The sequence below is a fragment of the Leptopilina heterotoma genome, unplaced genomic scaffold (assembly GCF_015476425.1).
Source record: "Leptopilina heterotoma isolate Lh14 unplaced genomic scaffold, ASM1547642v1 Lhet_60, whole genome shotgun sequence".
Lineage (NCBI taxonomy): Eukaryota > Metazoa > Arthropoda > Insecta > Hymenoptera > Figitidae > Leptopilina > Leptopilina heterotoma.
Genome location: NW_025111138.1, coordinates 8099786 through 8116441, shown reverse-complemented (window position 1 = coordinate 8116441; position 16656 = coordinate 8099786). Strand labels below are relative to the sequence as shown.

At 20.8% G+C, this 16656-nt stretch overlaps 1 protein-coding gene across 5 annotated transcripts in view; it reads right to left on the bottom strand.

Annotated features, from left to right (window-relative positions):
- LOC122509380 (PH and SEC7 domain-containing protein) overlaps positions 1-16656 on the bottom strand; it is a 77360-nt gene that overhangs the window by 22529 nt on the left and 38175 nt on the right. For 4 of the 5 annotated variants that reach the window (XM_043623394.1, XM_043623393.1, XM_043623395.1 and 1 more), the window contains exons 2-3: positions 13496-13562; positions 1755-1808 (exon numbers count right to left, since the gene is read on the bottom strand). In XM_043623394.1, the coding sequence (XP_043479329.1) occupies positions 1755-1808; positions 13496-13562 (121 nt within the window). The remainder of the gene's footprint in view (positions 1-1754; positions 1809-13495; positions 13563-16656) is intronic. The other variant, XM_043623396.1, reaches the window with a different exon arrangement.

Here is a 16656-nt window from a genome sequence, read left to right as displayed (position 1 = left end):
ATTCTAATTTTTCCTACTAAGAAACGGAAGAATACTAATTTATTTACTAAGAAAATAATACTAATTTATTTTTTAGAAATAGAGAAGTATAAAATTTCTTACTAGGAAATAAAAAAATACTTATTTATTTGTAAGAAATAAAGAAATATTAATTGTTATACTAAGGATTAAAAAAAATACTAATTTTCATACTAAGATATAGAAAAGTACTAATTTTCCTTTTTATAAATGGAGAATAATTAAATTTTTCACTAGAAAATAGAAACATACTTATTTTATTGTCAAGAAATAAAAAATTCTAATTTTTTCTACTAAAAAACGGAAGAATACTAATTTGTTTACTAAGAAAATAATACTAATTTATTTTTTTGAAATAGAAAAGTATTAAATTTCTTACTAGAAAATAGAAAAATACTAATTTTTCTTTTAAGAAATAATAAAATACTAAATTAATTTACGAAGAAATAGAAAAATACTAAATTAATTTGCGAAGAAATTAAAAAATACTAATTTTACTGCTAAGAAATAAAAATACTAATTTTTCTACTGAGTAACAGAAGAATACTAATTTCTTTACTAAGAAAATAATACTAATTTATGTTTTAGAAATAGAAAAGTATTAAATTTCTTACTAGAAAATAGAAAAATACTAATTTTTCTTTTAAAAAATAAAGAAATACTAATTGTTATACTGAGGATTAAAGAAATACTAATTTTCATACTAAGATTAGTAAATTTTTAAATTAGTAAATTTTTAAATTAGTAAATTTTTCTATTTATAAATGGAAAAGAATTAAATTTTTTACTAGAAAATATAAAAATTCTAATTTTATTGCCAAGAAATAAAATATTATAATTTTTCCTACTAAAAAACGGAAGAATACTAATTTCTTTACTAAGAAAATAATACTAATTTTTTTCTAGGAATGGAAAAGTAGTAAATTTCTTACTAAAAAATAGAATATTACTAATTTTTTTCATTTAAGAAATAATAAAACACTAATTTAATTTACGAAGTAATAGAAAAATACTAAATTAATTTACGAAGAAATAAAAAAATACTAATTTACTGCTAAAAAATAAAAATACAAATTTTTCTACTAAGAAACAGAAGAATACTAATTTCTTTACTAAGAAAATAATACTAATTTATTTTTTTAGAAATGTAAAAAGAAAATAGAAAAATACTATTTTTTCTGCTAAGAAATAAAAAAAAATACTAATTTCTTTACTAAGAAAATAATACTAATTTATTTTTTAGAAATGTAAAAAGAAAATAGAAAAATACTATTTTTTCTGCTAAGAAATAAAAAAAAATACTAATTTTACTGCTAAAATATTAAATCTCAATAAAGAATAATAAATTTGACTTAAGAGTTCTTCAAATACAATATTAAAATCTCAAAATAAAAAGAATTTCAATATTCATTAAAAAATATCAACTTCTCGACAAATTTCTATAAAAAAAGAAAAAAGAAAAACTCGACTTATATTCCATAAATTTATTAAAATACCACAAGTATTTAAAACAAATTTAAAAGATTCGTTTGAATTCCTCATTGAACAAATGAATAGCATCTTGAGCTGAATTATCTCTGAAAACTTTGCCAGTGAATATAGATGTATTTTGGAAAATAGATGATGGGAAAGCGATGAGTGCACTTTCGTTTCAACGAGACCGTCCTTGTGTGCGTACCTACCTAAGGTGAAAAGAGAAATAAAAGACAGACGAAGAGTACAGAGAGCTCACTCACCCCTTCGTAGCTTCAGCGTGACAGGGTCTGACGAGAGTCGGAGACATTTTAGAACTGAAACAGAAACGAAAAGAAAAGAGTGCTTGCGGGTGAACGAGTCTCGTCGAGTGGATGCTTGCCGGAGCCGGAGGGTGGTTTGGTTGCTGCTAAGTAGATGGGTCGGGTCGTGTGGAATTGGAACATTACGTGAAAGCGATCCATCCATACGTCATCCCATTAACTACTCTCTTAAATGCAATCATTTTCAATTCGATACACTTTATTACTCTCTCTCTCTCTCCCACTCAATTCGACTAATTATTGCAACAATGGGCACAATTTTTTCGCATTCTTCAAACTTTTCAATGTCATTTTCGCTCATTGAACCTTTTACATACTCAAAAAAATATTCAACACTCAAAAAAACGATAATATTTTTATTGTTCATTCACAATGAAAAAAAAAAAATTATTTGATTCAATTAAATATTAAATTGAATCAAATAATATTTATTGAAGTGAATTAAATGGCTCAATTCATATTTGCTTTAAATACTAAAATTATTCGCTCAAATACCATTTAATTGACTCCAATAAATATTACTTGATTCAAGTAAATATTTAATTGATAATAGTCAATTAGCCGGTTATTTGAATCAAATAAATATTAAAAATTAAATATTTACTTGAATCAAATAATATTTATTGGAGTCAATTAAATGGTTCAATTCATATTTGCTTTAAATGCTAAAATTATTCGCTCAAATATCATTTAATTGACTCCAATAAATATTACTTGATTCAAGTAAATATTTAATTGATAATAGTTAATTAATTGGTTATTTGAATCAAATAAATTTTTTTTCCAGTGCAGGGTTGATAAAAAAAATTGTCATCTTATTTTTCCCTAATTTCCAGACATAATTTTTTGACTTTTTCTATAGAAATTAAGATTTTACAAACTTTTTGCACTTAAAAAATCATTTGATATTAATACAGAGCGTCTACTATTTTCATTCAACAAAATTCCCGGTCCTAATTTTTCCCGATTTTTTTTTCTCATAAAAATTTAGAAAAATCTATTTGATTTCGAACATAAATAAATCTACAAATGGCTTCAAAAATTTTTATTAGAGTTTCTATGAATAATTAAATTCGTTTGACGAGTTTCTTTAAATTTTTCGAAAATAATTTTTTTAAAAATAATTTTAACTAAAAATATTTGAAAAATAATTGAATTAAACAAAGAATTTTTTCAATTTTTTAAAATAATCTTTTCTGTTCATAATTATAATTGAAAATTTAATTAATTCAATTTTATTAAAATGTATCAAATTATTAATGAGTATCAACTCATTGAATTTCTGCAAAGAATTTTACTATTTATAAAAAATTAAAAATAATTGAATCCTTCCAAAGAATGTTATTATTTATGAAAATAATTGAATTCTAGCGAAGAATTTTATTAAAATTTTTGATAATAATTGAATTGTGAAGAACAATTTATTTATTTATAAAGATAATTGAAATTTTGAGGAGAATTAAAAAAAATGTTTAAACATATTTGAATTTCTGCAAAAAATTTTATTACTTTGAAAATAATTAAATTGTTTTTTTAGAATTTTATGGAAATTTATGAAAATAATTGAATTATTGTTAAGAATTTTTTTTAAAAAAATAATATTCAAAAGAATTTAGTAAATCTGAAGAATTTTGCTACTTCTAGAAATAATTGAATGTATATTGCGAAGAAATTTTTAAAAATAAAATTATAATTACGGTGACTAACTTTCCTTGATTATTTTCGAAAAATTTAAATAAAATTCTTTAAAAAAATTTAATTATTTTTAATAAAATGTAAAGAAATTACAATTATTTCAAAAATTTTCAATTATTTGTTTATAAAAATTCAATTATCTTGAAACAATGGAATTAAAAAATTTCAAAAATCTTATTTTTTAGAATTTTCAAAAAAAAAAAAATTTTTTAGTATTCTAATTTAAATTCTTTAAAATAATTGAATTGTTTTGAAGAATTTATTTCAATTTTCTTTTAAATAATGGAGATTTCTTAGATAAATTTTTACTGACATTTTTGAAAGTAATTGAATTTTATAAAGAATTTCTTTTAAGTTTTTAAAATAAAATAAAAATAATTTTTTTTTTATTTTGAAGAATTTGATTAAATTTCGTAAAAATAATGTAATTTTTTCAAAAAATGTTAATTGAAAATTTCGAAAATAATTAAAATTTACAAAAAATTTTATTAAAAACTTTTGAGAACAATAATTGAATTGTTTAGAAAAATTTTATTACAATTTTTAAAAATAATAAATTGAACCTGTTAGAGAAATTTTATTGAAATTATCTTGAATATAATTCAATTCTTTTCTAGAAATTTTATTAAAATTGTTTTGAAAATAATTGAATTTCTCAGAAATATTTTATTATTTACAAAAATAATTGAATTCTGTCGAGAAATTTTATTAAAATTATATTAAAAATGATTGAATTCCTCCGAAACATTTTAATTATTTATGAAAATAATTAAATTTCTTCGAAGAATTTTATTATTTATAAAAATAATTGAATTCCTTCGAAGAATTTTATTATTTGTGAAAATATTTTAATTCTTGAGAAGAATTTTCTTATTTATGAAAATATTTTAATTATTGCGAAGAATTTTCTTATTTATAAAAATAATCGAGTTGATTCGATGAATTTTATTACAATATTCTAAAATAATTTAATTCCTTCAAGGAATTTTATTGAAATATAGAAAATAATTAAATTCTTTCAAAGAAATAATTTGGATTCTTTCGTATAATTTTATTAAAAATTTAAAAAAAAATGTATTGTTTCGAAGGATTTATTAAAATTTTAGAAAATAATTGAATTTTTTCGAAAAATATTATTGAAATTTTAAAAAACTGAATTTTTTATGAAATTTTATTAAAATTGTATTAAAAGTAATTGAATTTTTGCAAAGATTTTATTAAAAAAAAAAATTAATTGAATTCTTTTGTGGAATTTTATTAAAATTTTGTTGAAAATAATTGAATTTTTGCAAGAAATTTTTCTATTTTATAAAAATAATTGAATTCTTCAGAAGAATATTGTTATTGTTTATGAAAATAATTGAATTCTTCAGAAGAATTATATTTAAACAGAAAAAATTTTTCGCTTATTCGAACGATTTGAACAATCGAAACATTAGAGAAAATTAAAATTTGAATTTGAAATAGAAATAAATTTCTTTCGTTTGAACGGTCAGAACTTAAGGGTCTAATTATCTATTATAAAGGAAAAACAAAATTTAATTGTTTAAAAACAAAGACAATTTAGTTGATGAAAATTAAAGATAATTTAATTGTTTAAAATTAAAGACAACTTTATTTCTGTAAAAATTGCGCAGACAATTTAATTTCTAAAAATGAAGGAAGATTAGAAATTACAAAATAAAAAATTAAAGACAATTTTAATTGCTTAAAATTAAATAAAGGCAATTCGATTTGCACTTTTCATTTTGTTAATTAAAATTTTTATTTTCAATTCCACTTCAATCGAATTTTTTTTAATGGCTTGTAAGTCTGTGGTAAAATATGCATTTTTTTAATTAAAAGCGATCATAACGTTTTTTTTTTACCCCCGTCCAATGTTTGAATCTCACATAGCACGATATTTTGTGGCTATGAATGCACTTCACTGACTTCAGTAAAAGATTAAAGTTTATGGGCTTTTTATTATAAAAGGTTTTAATTAATACAAAAATTCCCCGCGGACATGTGCAAATAATTAAATTGACAATAAATGTTTTCACTTTGAATATTAAACAATATTTCTTTTTGTTTTTGAAAATTTAAATTCAAATTTTATAATTTACTTCTTCATGTTTTTTGAAAGAGAAAAAAATTTTTTTCCTACTCTCTAAATTCGAATAATTAGTAAAAACTAAAAATGTTTACTAATTTGAATTAGTAAACATATTTTTACTAATTTAATAATAAATAAATAAAATTTAATAATAAATAACTAAAATTTAATAATAAATAAATAAAATTTAATAATAAAGGTTTATTAATTTGAATAAAAATTGCAAAATCGAAAAGGGAGGGGAAAATTTTGAAAATACTTTTCTTAAATTCTTTTCGAAAAAAAAATTCTCCCCCAGGTGTGATTTGCATTAATGGAGTGCTCAATGGATCGCTCTCACGTAAACGTGTACTTCAATTTGCAAACGACTTTGTTTTTTCCACCCCTTTTTTTCTGCAGTTATAATAATATAATTTTAGGCTTCAGTCCCGTTTTTAGTCACACCTATTTATATATTCCATCACTAATAATGGCTTTTTGTAGAATTAAATTGTTAATTAAGTTTAATTCACATTTAAATTACCCCTTTTGATAATAATTATTTATGAACTTGAGCTTTCGCGTTAATTAACTTTCGAATATTTTTTCTTTTTTCACATAATTGAAAACTTTTTTTTCTTCATTTTTTTATTTTTTGACATGCGGTAAAGTATGGAAAACACGGGAGTTTAATTAAAAAACTATGTTATATAGCTTCTTGAACTAGATTTCTTGTCATATTTGCGCCAGGTCTTGTTTGTCAAATAATTAAATATAGAAAGTAAGATTAGAAAAGTAATTGTGTTAGCGTGAAATTTTCTCGAACGTTCAAGCGCATTGGAAATATTATAAATTGATATATACATGTATCTACGAACATGAAGCTTTTACAATAATACATAAGGGATTCCACTTGGAGTTCAGTGTCTTACGTAAGTGAAAATCAATTTTGGGAAAATTGGCTCAATTTCTTTTTTGGATTTTTATTCTCGTTTTAATATATTATTATTATTATTAAGTTTTTATCATTTTTAGTATTTTTATCAAATTTATTTAAACTTAATTAATTTATTACTAGCAACAATTCGCGCGGCTAACTTCTTGCTGCCTTTTTTTTAAATAAAATTAGCAATTTTAAAAATTTTCTAATTTAAATTTTTGTTGAAAACACTTAAAAAATTCAATTTTGGAGAAATTTAATTATTAAAAAAAAAAGAAAATTCTTCTTATAAAATTCAACTATACAAATTTTTTTTAAAAATTCTCGTAAAAATCCCAATTATCTTTATAAATAACAAAATTCTTCTCCAAACTTCAATTACTTTCATAAATGTCAAAACAATATTCTTGTCCTAATTTTAATTATTTTCAAAAATTTTTCTAATTTCAATGATTTTAATAAAATTTTTCAAAAAGAATTCAATTATTTAAAAAAAAATTTAATAAAATTGTATGCAAACATTTAATTTTAACATTTTTATTTTCATAAATAATAAAAATTTTTATTTGTTGCAAAGAATTTTATCAAAAAATTTGATAATAATAGAATTCATTTAAAGAATTTTATTACATAGGAAAATAACTGAATCCTCGCGAAGAATTTTATTAAAATTTTTAAAAATTACAATTTAATTCTTTTGAAGAATTTCTTTTAATTTTTTTTAAACTAAAAAAGTTTCTTTAATAATTTTAATTGAAAATTTTGAAAGCAATTGAATTTTATGAAGAAGAATTTTATTAAAATTGTATTGAAAATAATTGAATTCTTGCGAAGAATTTTACTATTTATAAAAATAGTTGAATTGTTTCGAAGAATTTATTAAAATTTTAGAAAATAAATGAATTTTATGTTAATATTTGATAATTTAAATTCTTTCGAGGAATTCTATTAAAATTGTTTTGAATAATTGAATTCATCACAAGAATTAAAATTAATTTAATTTTTATATAGAATTTTTTAAAAATATTTTGAGAATAATTGAATTATTTTTAGAAAATTTTAAATTCTTGCTGAAATTGCATTTTATGGAAACTTTTGAAAATAATTAAATTCTTTTATGTAATTATATTTAAATTTGATTAAAAATAATTTAATTCCTGCAAAGAATTTTTGTATTTATAAAAATAGTTGAATTATTTTGAAGAATTTATTATTAATTCAATTAATTTATTTATTAAAATTTGAGGAAATAATTGAAATTTATGGAAATATTTAAAAATATTTGAATTCATCCGAGGAAATCAATTAAAATTGTTTTGAAAATAATTTAATTCCTGCAAAGAATTTTACTATTTATTAAATTAATTGAATTATTGCGAAGAATTTTACTATTTATAAAAATAATTCAATTTTTTCCAAGGATTTATTAAAATTTTAGAAAATATGAACAGTAATAATTACGTTTTTATCATTTTTAGTATTTTTAAGATTAATTTATTATTATTTATTATTTTTTTATTTGTTATTTATTAATTTATTACATTTTTATTATTTTTTATCAAATTATTTTTTATTTAATTAAATTTTTCTCCCTTTAATATTTTTTTACCTACATTTTATTCATTTTTATCACATTTTTTTACTTGAAAAAATCTCACCTCCCCTGGGGATCGAACTTTGGATTTCTGTTTGCAAGTCGAAAGCCCTAACCACTCTACTACGCAGTCATTATTATTTTATTACATTTTTCCTATATTTTTAGTTTTTATCATATTTTTCTCATATTTTTATTACATTTTTATTATACTTTTACATTCATTTGTTTCTTCACTCCATTAATAAATTTTTACGAAAACGTTCGTAGCAATAAAAAGACGAAATAAAATAATTATTGAAAATATACTAAAAAGTAGAATTAAGGTGATGTTATTCAGTGGTCACGTGTCCCATATACTTTACTATGGAATCACGTGACCACTGAATAACATGACCTTAATCCGAAATAAAAAAATTTTCTCCGTCTTCCTTTAAACTTTGAACTTGCCGTCACACTCAGTTTTTAGATTTACAGATAAAGTTTCTATTTGATTCAAGTTTTATTCTCTTTCAGTGTCAAATAGTTGTTTCTCGAAATTGTAGTTTGAGAAACTTTGAGATTCCATTGCTATAAATTTAAACTTGTCAGCTTTTATAGTTGAAAAGAAGATTCATTCGATTTGAAATAATGTCTTATTAGATAAATTTTATTTATTAAATTTATGAAATTTATTAAACTTTTTTCACCCTCTTCATTTTTTTTCTCTTTTTTTTAATAACTTCTTTGATGAATTTTATTCTTCTTCTTTGAAAGTTTGAATTGGTTTATAGAGTGAAGAAATTTTTTCTTTATACATTTTTCTTATTATTCTTTTGCCTTGAAATATTTTTCTCCAGTCAAATTTAATATAAATTTTTACAAATTTTTCTGATCAATAATTCTTTTGAAGAATTAATTTTTCTATTTTTCTTTTTTTTTGTTTCCGAAAACTATTTAAAAATTATTATAATTGTCTTTATCTAATTTTAATATTTAATTTTAAACAATAACTATTTTTGTGTCAAATAAAATATTTACCAAAATTACATCTTCATTTTAAACAATTAAATTGTCTTTATTCAATTTTAAACAGTCAGAAACTATTTCCGTAAGGAAAGGGAAAATTTTATTTAAAAAAAGAAAAAATAGGTCACAATCAACGGCAATTTTTTTCCACGTCTATTATAAATTGTCTGCTGGAGAATAACTTTGGATAAAAACTAACAGCTATAATGACCTTTGGTAAACCGTAAATTACTGAATCGATCTACTGCCTACATTGCACTTTAACCCAACAGTCGTTTCACTCGGGGTTAACTCTCGTAACATTTACAAAGCACCTGCAGCTTCCTGTCTTCTCGTAACCTATTCTCAACTCAATATACTATATATATAAGAGAGACACATTATCACACCCAGTTGTGTCAAAATATGCGGTTAAATAATTACAGAAAAAAAAGTCAATGTCAGTGTATTTGTAGACCATGAAAAGTGCCTTTAAACTTTAAATCAATAATAAACTTATCATAGTATAATTATCCTGACACTGAAAAAAAAAATATTTATATATATATTACTTGATTCAAATAATTCTTGACTATTATTATTAAATAAATATTTTCTTTCATTAATTATTTATTACAAGCAAAAATCATAAAATAAAAAGAAATTTTATTGACAATAAAACGAAAACATTCGGACAATGAATAAAATATTTATTATGTTTTAAAAATTTTATTCATTGTCCGAATGTTGTCGTTTTATTGGCCTTAATTTATAAAGGATCTCGGAAGTTAAAAATTATTTAACTAAAAAAATTAGAATACAGAAAAAAAATTAGAATAAAGAAAGAAATAAGAATAAAGAAAAAAAATAATAAAATAAATGAATAAAAATAATAATAAAATAAATTAATAAAAACAATAACTAAGTTAATTGATTAAATAGTATTTACATAAATTACAAAATATACAAAAATTATTGAGTCAAATAAAAATTATTTAAGTAAATATTTATTTAGTAAATAATCAACGAATAATGATAATCCACAACTTTTCAACATTCAAATAAACAAAATATTTTTCATTCAAACTATTTTAAAAAATTACCAATTGCAATAAAAATTAAAAAATTTCAATTTCAGGGCTCGAACCAGTGAAAGTATTTAAAAATACGGACTTTATGGATAAAAAATGAAAAAGTTTTATTACTGACAAAAATATAAATTCGAGTCAAATAAGAGAAAATTTTACTTGAAATTATAAATTTAAATTTTTTCACAACTATAAAACATGAAGATATCGATCACTCCGAGTCTTCACTTCATGTTTTATAATTTAATTAAAGATGGCAAATTGTTAAAATAATTATTTTATATTATAAGAATATTGTACTTCTTATAAACATTATTTTCATAATTTCAATTCAATTATTATTTTCAAGAATTTTTAACTAAAATTCTTCTTTAAATTAATTATTTTTATTAATTTTCGAAAAAGTTCTTTAAAAATTTTCAAATCCATTTGTTTACAATATTCAATTTTACGAAATTTCAATTAAAAATATGTTAGAAAATAAAAATTTGAAATTATATTTTTACAAAATTCAATTAGGTATTATTTCTAAAAATTTATGCTACATTGCTTTTAATATTCAATTATTATCTAAAATTTTAACTGAAATTCAATTATTTAAATACAAAAATAAAAAATTTATTGAATAATTGAATGTTTCTTAAAATTTAAATCTCATCAAGAATTTTATCAACAAATTTTTAATTAATTGAATTCTTTTGACGAATTTTTATAAAAATTTTAAGAATAATTACATTTTTCGAGAAATTTGATTAAAATTGTATATTAAAAATATTTTAAATTTTGCAATGAGTTTTAATAATAAAACAAATAAATATAAAGAAATATTTAATGTAGGAAATTATTTGCTGATTGAGAATTTTTAATTAAGGAAGATTTCGACTATATCAGCAATTAGTGACATCTATTAGACGTCAATTGAACTCTTTGGTTTAGAGTCAGGTGTTATTCTTAAGATAATTATTCCGATATGGTTGTCGGTAAATAATTATATTTTTGAATTTAATTTTTGATCTGAAAAAATAAGCTGCGTGAACGACTGCACTGTGCATCTGTGAGGACTCGAACCCCAGTTAATAGCTGCCTTTCGCGGGACTAACGCCTACCAATGCACCATGCCAACACAGCCTGGACGTTCACGTTTCTTATAATCTCAGATCAAGCCCATACACTAGTCGAAGAGCTGTATAGTTAATGTAGGAAATTATTTGCTGATTGAGAATTTTTAATTAAGGAAGATTTCGACTATATCAGCAATTAGTGACATCTATTAGACGTCAATTGAACTCTTTGGTTTAGAGTCAGGTGTTATTCTTAAGATAATTATTCCGATATGGTTGTCGGTAAATAATTATATTTTTGAATTTAATTTTTGATCTGAAAAAATAAGCTGCGTGAACGACTGCACTGTGCATCTGTGAGGACTCGAACCCCAGTTAATAGCTGCCTTTCGCGGGACTAACGCCTACCAATGCACCATGCCAACACAGCCTGGACGTTCACGTTTCTTATAATCTCAGATCAAGCCCATACACTAGTCGAAGAGCTGTATAGTTAATGTAGGAAATTATTTGCTGATTGAGAATTTTTAATTAAGGAAGATTTCGACTATATCAGCAATTAGTGACATCTATTAGACGTCAATTGAACTCTTTGGTTTAGAGTCAGGTGTTATTCTTAAGATAATTAAAAAAATTATCAATAATTCTCAATCAGCAAATAATTTCCTACATTAACTATACAGCTCTTCGACTAGTGTATGGGCTTGATCTGAGATTATAGGAAACGTGAACGTCCAGGCTGTGTTGGCATGGTGCATTGGTAGGCGTTAGTCCCGCGAAAGGCAGCTATTAACTGGGGTTCGAGTCCTCACAGATGCACAGTGCAGTCGTTCACGCAGCTTATTTTTTCAGATCAAAAATTAAATTCAAAAATATAATTATTTACCGACAACCATATCGGAATAATTATCTTAAGAATAACACCTGACTCTAAACCAAAGAGTTCAATTGACGTCTAATAGATGTCACTAATTGCTGATATAGTCGAAATCTTCCTTAATTAAAAATAAAGAAATATTATTTTGCAAAAAAATAAAGTTCCTAAAAATAATTTTATTATTTATGAAAATAAATTAATTTATTTTTATAAAATTTATTTGTAAATAATTTAATAATTTTGGAAAATTTTATTAAAATAGTACATATTGAAAATCATTGAACTGAAGAAAATTTTGGAAGATAATTAAAATTTTGCCAATTTTTAAAAAAAAACCTTTTCAAAATTCTATTATTTCTAAAGAATTTGACGAAAATGCCCATAATATTCATATTATTATGTAAAATTTTAACTAAAAATAATTTTTAAATCAATTTTTATTTGAAAATTCTACTAGAATTAAATTATTTAAATATAAAAATAAATAATTTATTGAAGAATTGAATGTTTCTTAAAATTCAAATTTCATAAAGAATTTTATCAACAAATTTTTTAAAAACTATACATTTTTTGGACGAATTTTAATAATAAATTTTAAGAATAATTACATTTTTCGAGGAATTTGATTAAAATTTTATTAAAAATAATTGAAATTCTGCAATGAGTTTTATTATTTATGATAATAATTGAATTTTATTATTTACGAAAATAATTGATTTCGTATAAAAATTTTATTATTTATGAAAATAGTTGAATTATTGCGAAGAAATTTATAAGAAATTTGTAAATAATTGAATTCTTTTGTTAAATTTTATTAAAATAGTAGATATTGAAAATCATCTAATTGAGGAAAATTTTTGGAAATAATTGAAATTTTGCCAAGAATTTTATTAAAAGTTTTGAAAATAATTGAATTTCGGAGAATAATTTTTTTATTTCCAAAGATTATTGAGATTTGACAAGAATTTTTTTCTAAGTTTTGAACATCATTGAATTTCTGCGAAGAATTTTATTTCTTTGGAAAATTATTGAATTTCTTCAATAATTTGTCCTTTTTCAATCAAATTACGAACTTTACGGACGTTTTTTTAAGAAAACTGATTTTTACGGACTTGAAGCAAATTTACGGACCTAGTTCAAACCCTGCAATTTAAATTGATTAATAAAAAATATTTTTGAATTAAGTTCCTTGACACCTGACGCAAAATTATTAAATTAAAATTTTAATTTAAAGAAGAAATAAAATATACAGTTTCGTTCAGAAAAATGCTTCCTATGTATATATTTAAATACTGAAATTAAATATTTTGCCCAAACTGTTTTTTGTGAAAAATAAAAGAGGAAGAAAAAATTGTTATTTCTTACCTTCCTTGGTGCTAAATCGGTTGACATCAACTTCATTCACCCTGAGAATAACATCACCAGCCTCGACCTGCAAAATAACAAGAGAAAACTTGATAAAATTCGAGTCATCTTCTATTTATACATATATACATATAACGAGAATAAACTCTGTCGTTTGGACTTTAAGAGTCTCACTTTGGACGATCAGGTTGTAAAATAAACGACATTCCCTATTCGTCATTTGTAGACAGAATGAAATGGGTCATAAATCACCTGGAATATCTAACTTCACATTTTTCAAATTTTTCAATAAATTAGAAACTTTTTTTTATATTATTTCTTGATATTAAAAAAAAATCAATTTCATTGAAAAACATGTATTTTTCAAACTTTCTACCTGATATGCACTGTATAATTTTAATAATATGAAAGTTTGAGAATTTTCTGAATATGTGTTTTTATGATAATATTATAGAGATTTATATAATAAAAATAGCTGAAATTAAATCGAAGGTTGATAATTTAAAGTAGAGGAGAAAAACAACAAGTTGCGGTTTCAATTGTGTACACAAAATACAATTGTATCAATATTTAACATAATTCCATTTTAAATGAATACTATTTTAATATTTAATATTTATATATTATCTATACTAATAATTATTAATAAAAATGTTTTTTTCCACTTGTATAATTATTAATAAATAATATTAAATATTTCCAAACTTTTTAACGTATGAACTAATTTTTTTTTCTTCCTTTCTTTAATGTTTGAATTATTTCAGTACAAAATATTAATTTACACATTAAAAAATGAATTTTGAACTAATGATATTTCAGTATTTGATTTATTTAATTATTATAAAATCATCATTTAATTATAAAAAAAAAAAATGTTCTGACTATGATTATAGTACAAAAACTAATTTCAATTAATGCAAAATACGGTTAATGATATTTATTTTATAACAAAAACAGAATTTTATTTATTTTAATGTCATTTTCTATGTAGAATTGAAAAATTACATTTTTACACTCCACATATTAATCTGAATAAAAATTTGTTAAATAAAAATTCGGTGAGTGAAATGAATAAATTTAATAAATTTAATATTCCACTTGAAAAAGAAATAATTTATCTCGAAAATAGAAGTTGAAAACGAAATAATGAAATATTACATGATATACATATTATTATAATATTCTGCAGTTATATTATGTTCAGTTTCCCTTGAGGGTAATTTTCATTTGTTTATTTATCTCAGGGTTAAAAATAAATTTTCACAGGAATTGTCAAGTTAGTTTTGCGGTTATCATGGTGACCTTTGGTATATGGGAGTATTCCTGCGACCCCGATCTACGTATTTGCAACTATATATTCGAAATATATTTATATCATATTTATTTATTTATTTATTCAAATTTTAATTTGAAAATTTTTACTAATTCCAATATAAATAATTAGTGACTGATTTTTTGCTTTTAATTTGTAAATTTTACGAAAAAATAATAATTTCTACTAATTATTTGATTCAAGTAAATATTTAATATTGATTGCAATCAAGTAATCAGTTATTTGATTCAAATAAATTTTTTTTCAGTGTACTAACAATTAGTAAAATTTTACTAATTTAAATTTTATTTTTCCCTGATTCCCAGACAACATTTTCATTTTTCCCTGGCTCTAAATAATATTCTGATATTCACTCTAAAAATTATTAGATACCTACTTAAAAAATGTACTATTAGATTTATTTATAAATTTATTTTGAAATCCTTTTAAAATTCAATAACTTATAAGAATACTATTACAAAATATTACAAATAAATCTTTCGCAAGAATTCAATTATTTTTACAAGTAGTAAAATTTCTCAAAAAAGTTCAATTATTTAAAAAAAAAAATGTAATAAAATTCGTTGCAAGAATTCAATTATTTTCATAAATAATAAATCAAATATTCGGTAATTCATTTTTAAATCAATTTTGATTAGAAAATTTTAGAAGAATTCAATTATTTAAATTCAAAAAATAAATAATTTATTGAATAATTAAATGTTTGTTAAAATTGAATTCTCAAAAAGAATTTTATCAACAAATTTTTTAAATATAATTGAATTATTTTGACGAATTTTAACAAAATTTTAAAGAATATTTTGAACGAATTTGATTAGAATTGTATAAAAAATAATTAAAATCCTGCCATGAGTTTTATTATTTATAAAAATAATTAAAATTTTTCTAAAATAATTGAATTTCTGAGAAGAATATTTTATTATTTATAAAGATGCTTGAAATTTTGACAAGAATTCTTTTTTTTAATTTTTGAAAATAATTGAATTTCTGCGAAGAATATTATTACTTTGAAAATAATTGAATTCTTTCAACGAATTTTATTCTAGTTTATAAGAATAATTGAATTTCGGTGCGAAGAATTTTATTATTTATAAAAATAATTGAATTCTTGAAAAGAACTTTGTTAAATTTTTTTTTAAATAATTGAATTCTTGCGACGAATTTTATAAAAATCTTTTTAAATAATTAATATTTTTCGAAAAATTTTATGAAATTTTATATTTTATAAATAATTGAATTTATTCCTGTGAAAATTTGATTACTTATGAAAATAATTGAATTTCTGCGAAGAATTTTTATAACTTTTGAAAATAATTGAATTTCTGGAATCATTTGTAACTTTTCCAAAATTCAATTTTTTTTTTAGTATTTTTAACTAAAATTCTTCTATAAATCTAGTATTTATGAAAATTGTAAAAATTATTTATTAAATAATTTATTAGTCATAATGTTATGATAGTTCTTGAAAAAGTAAGTTATTTAAAATGAAATTATTGTCAGAAATGGAAAAAATTGAAGGTTTTGTATTAGAATTCGTAGTAATACGTCAGCTTACTTTAATTCATAAAATAAATTAATTATGCCAAGTTATTATTATTTTGTATCACAAAACTGAAATATTTGAGTAAAACATTTAAATGTTTAGTTTCAAATAATTAATTATTTCTCACATAATTATTTGTGTTGAAAGTTAAATAAATTAATTTATTAGATTCAAATTAATTATTCACTCGATCCAATTAAGATTTTTTTGGTTCAAATCATTATAATTAATTTGATTTAAATAAATATTTTTTTGATCAAAATAAAAATTAGTTGAAATAAAAAA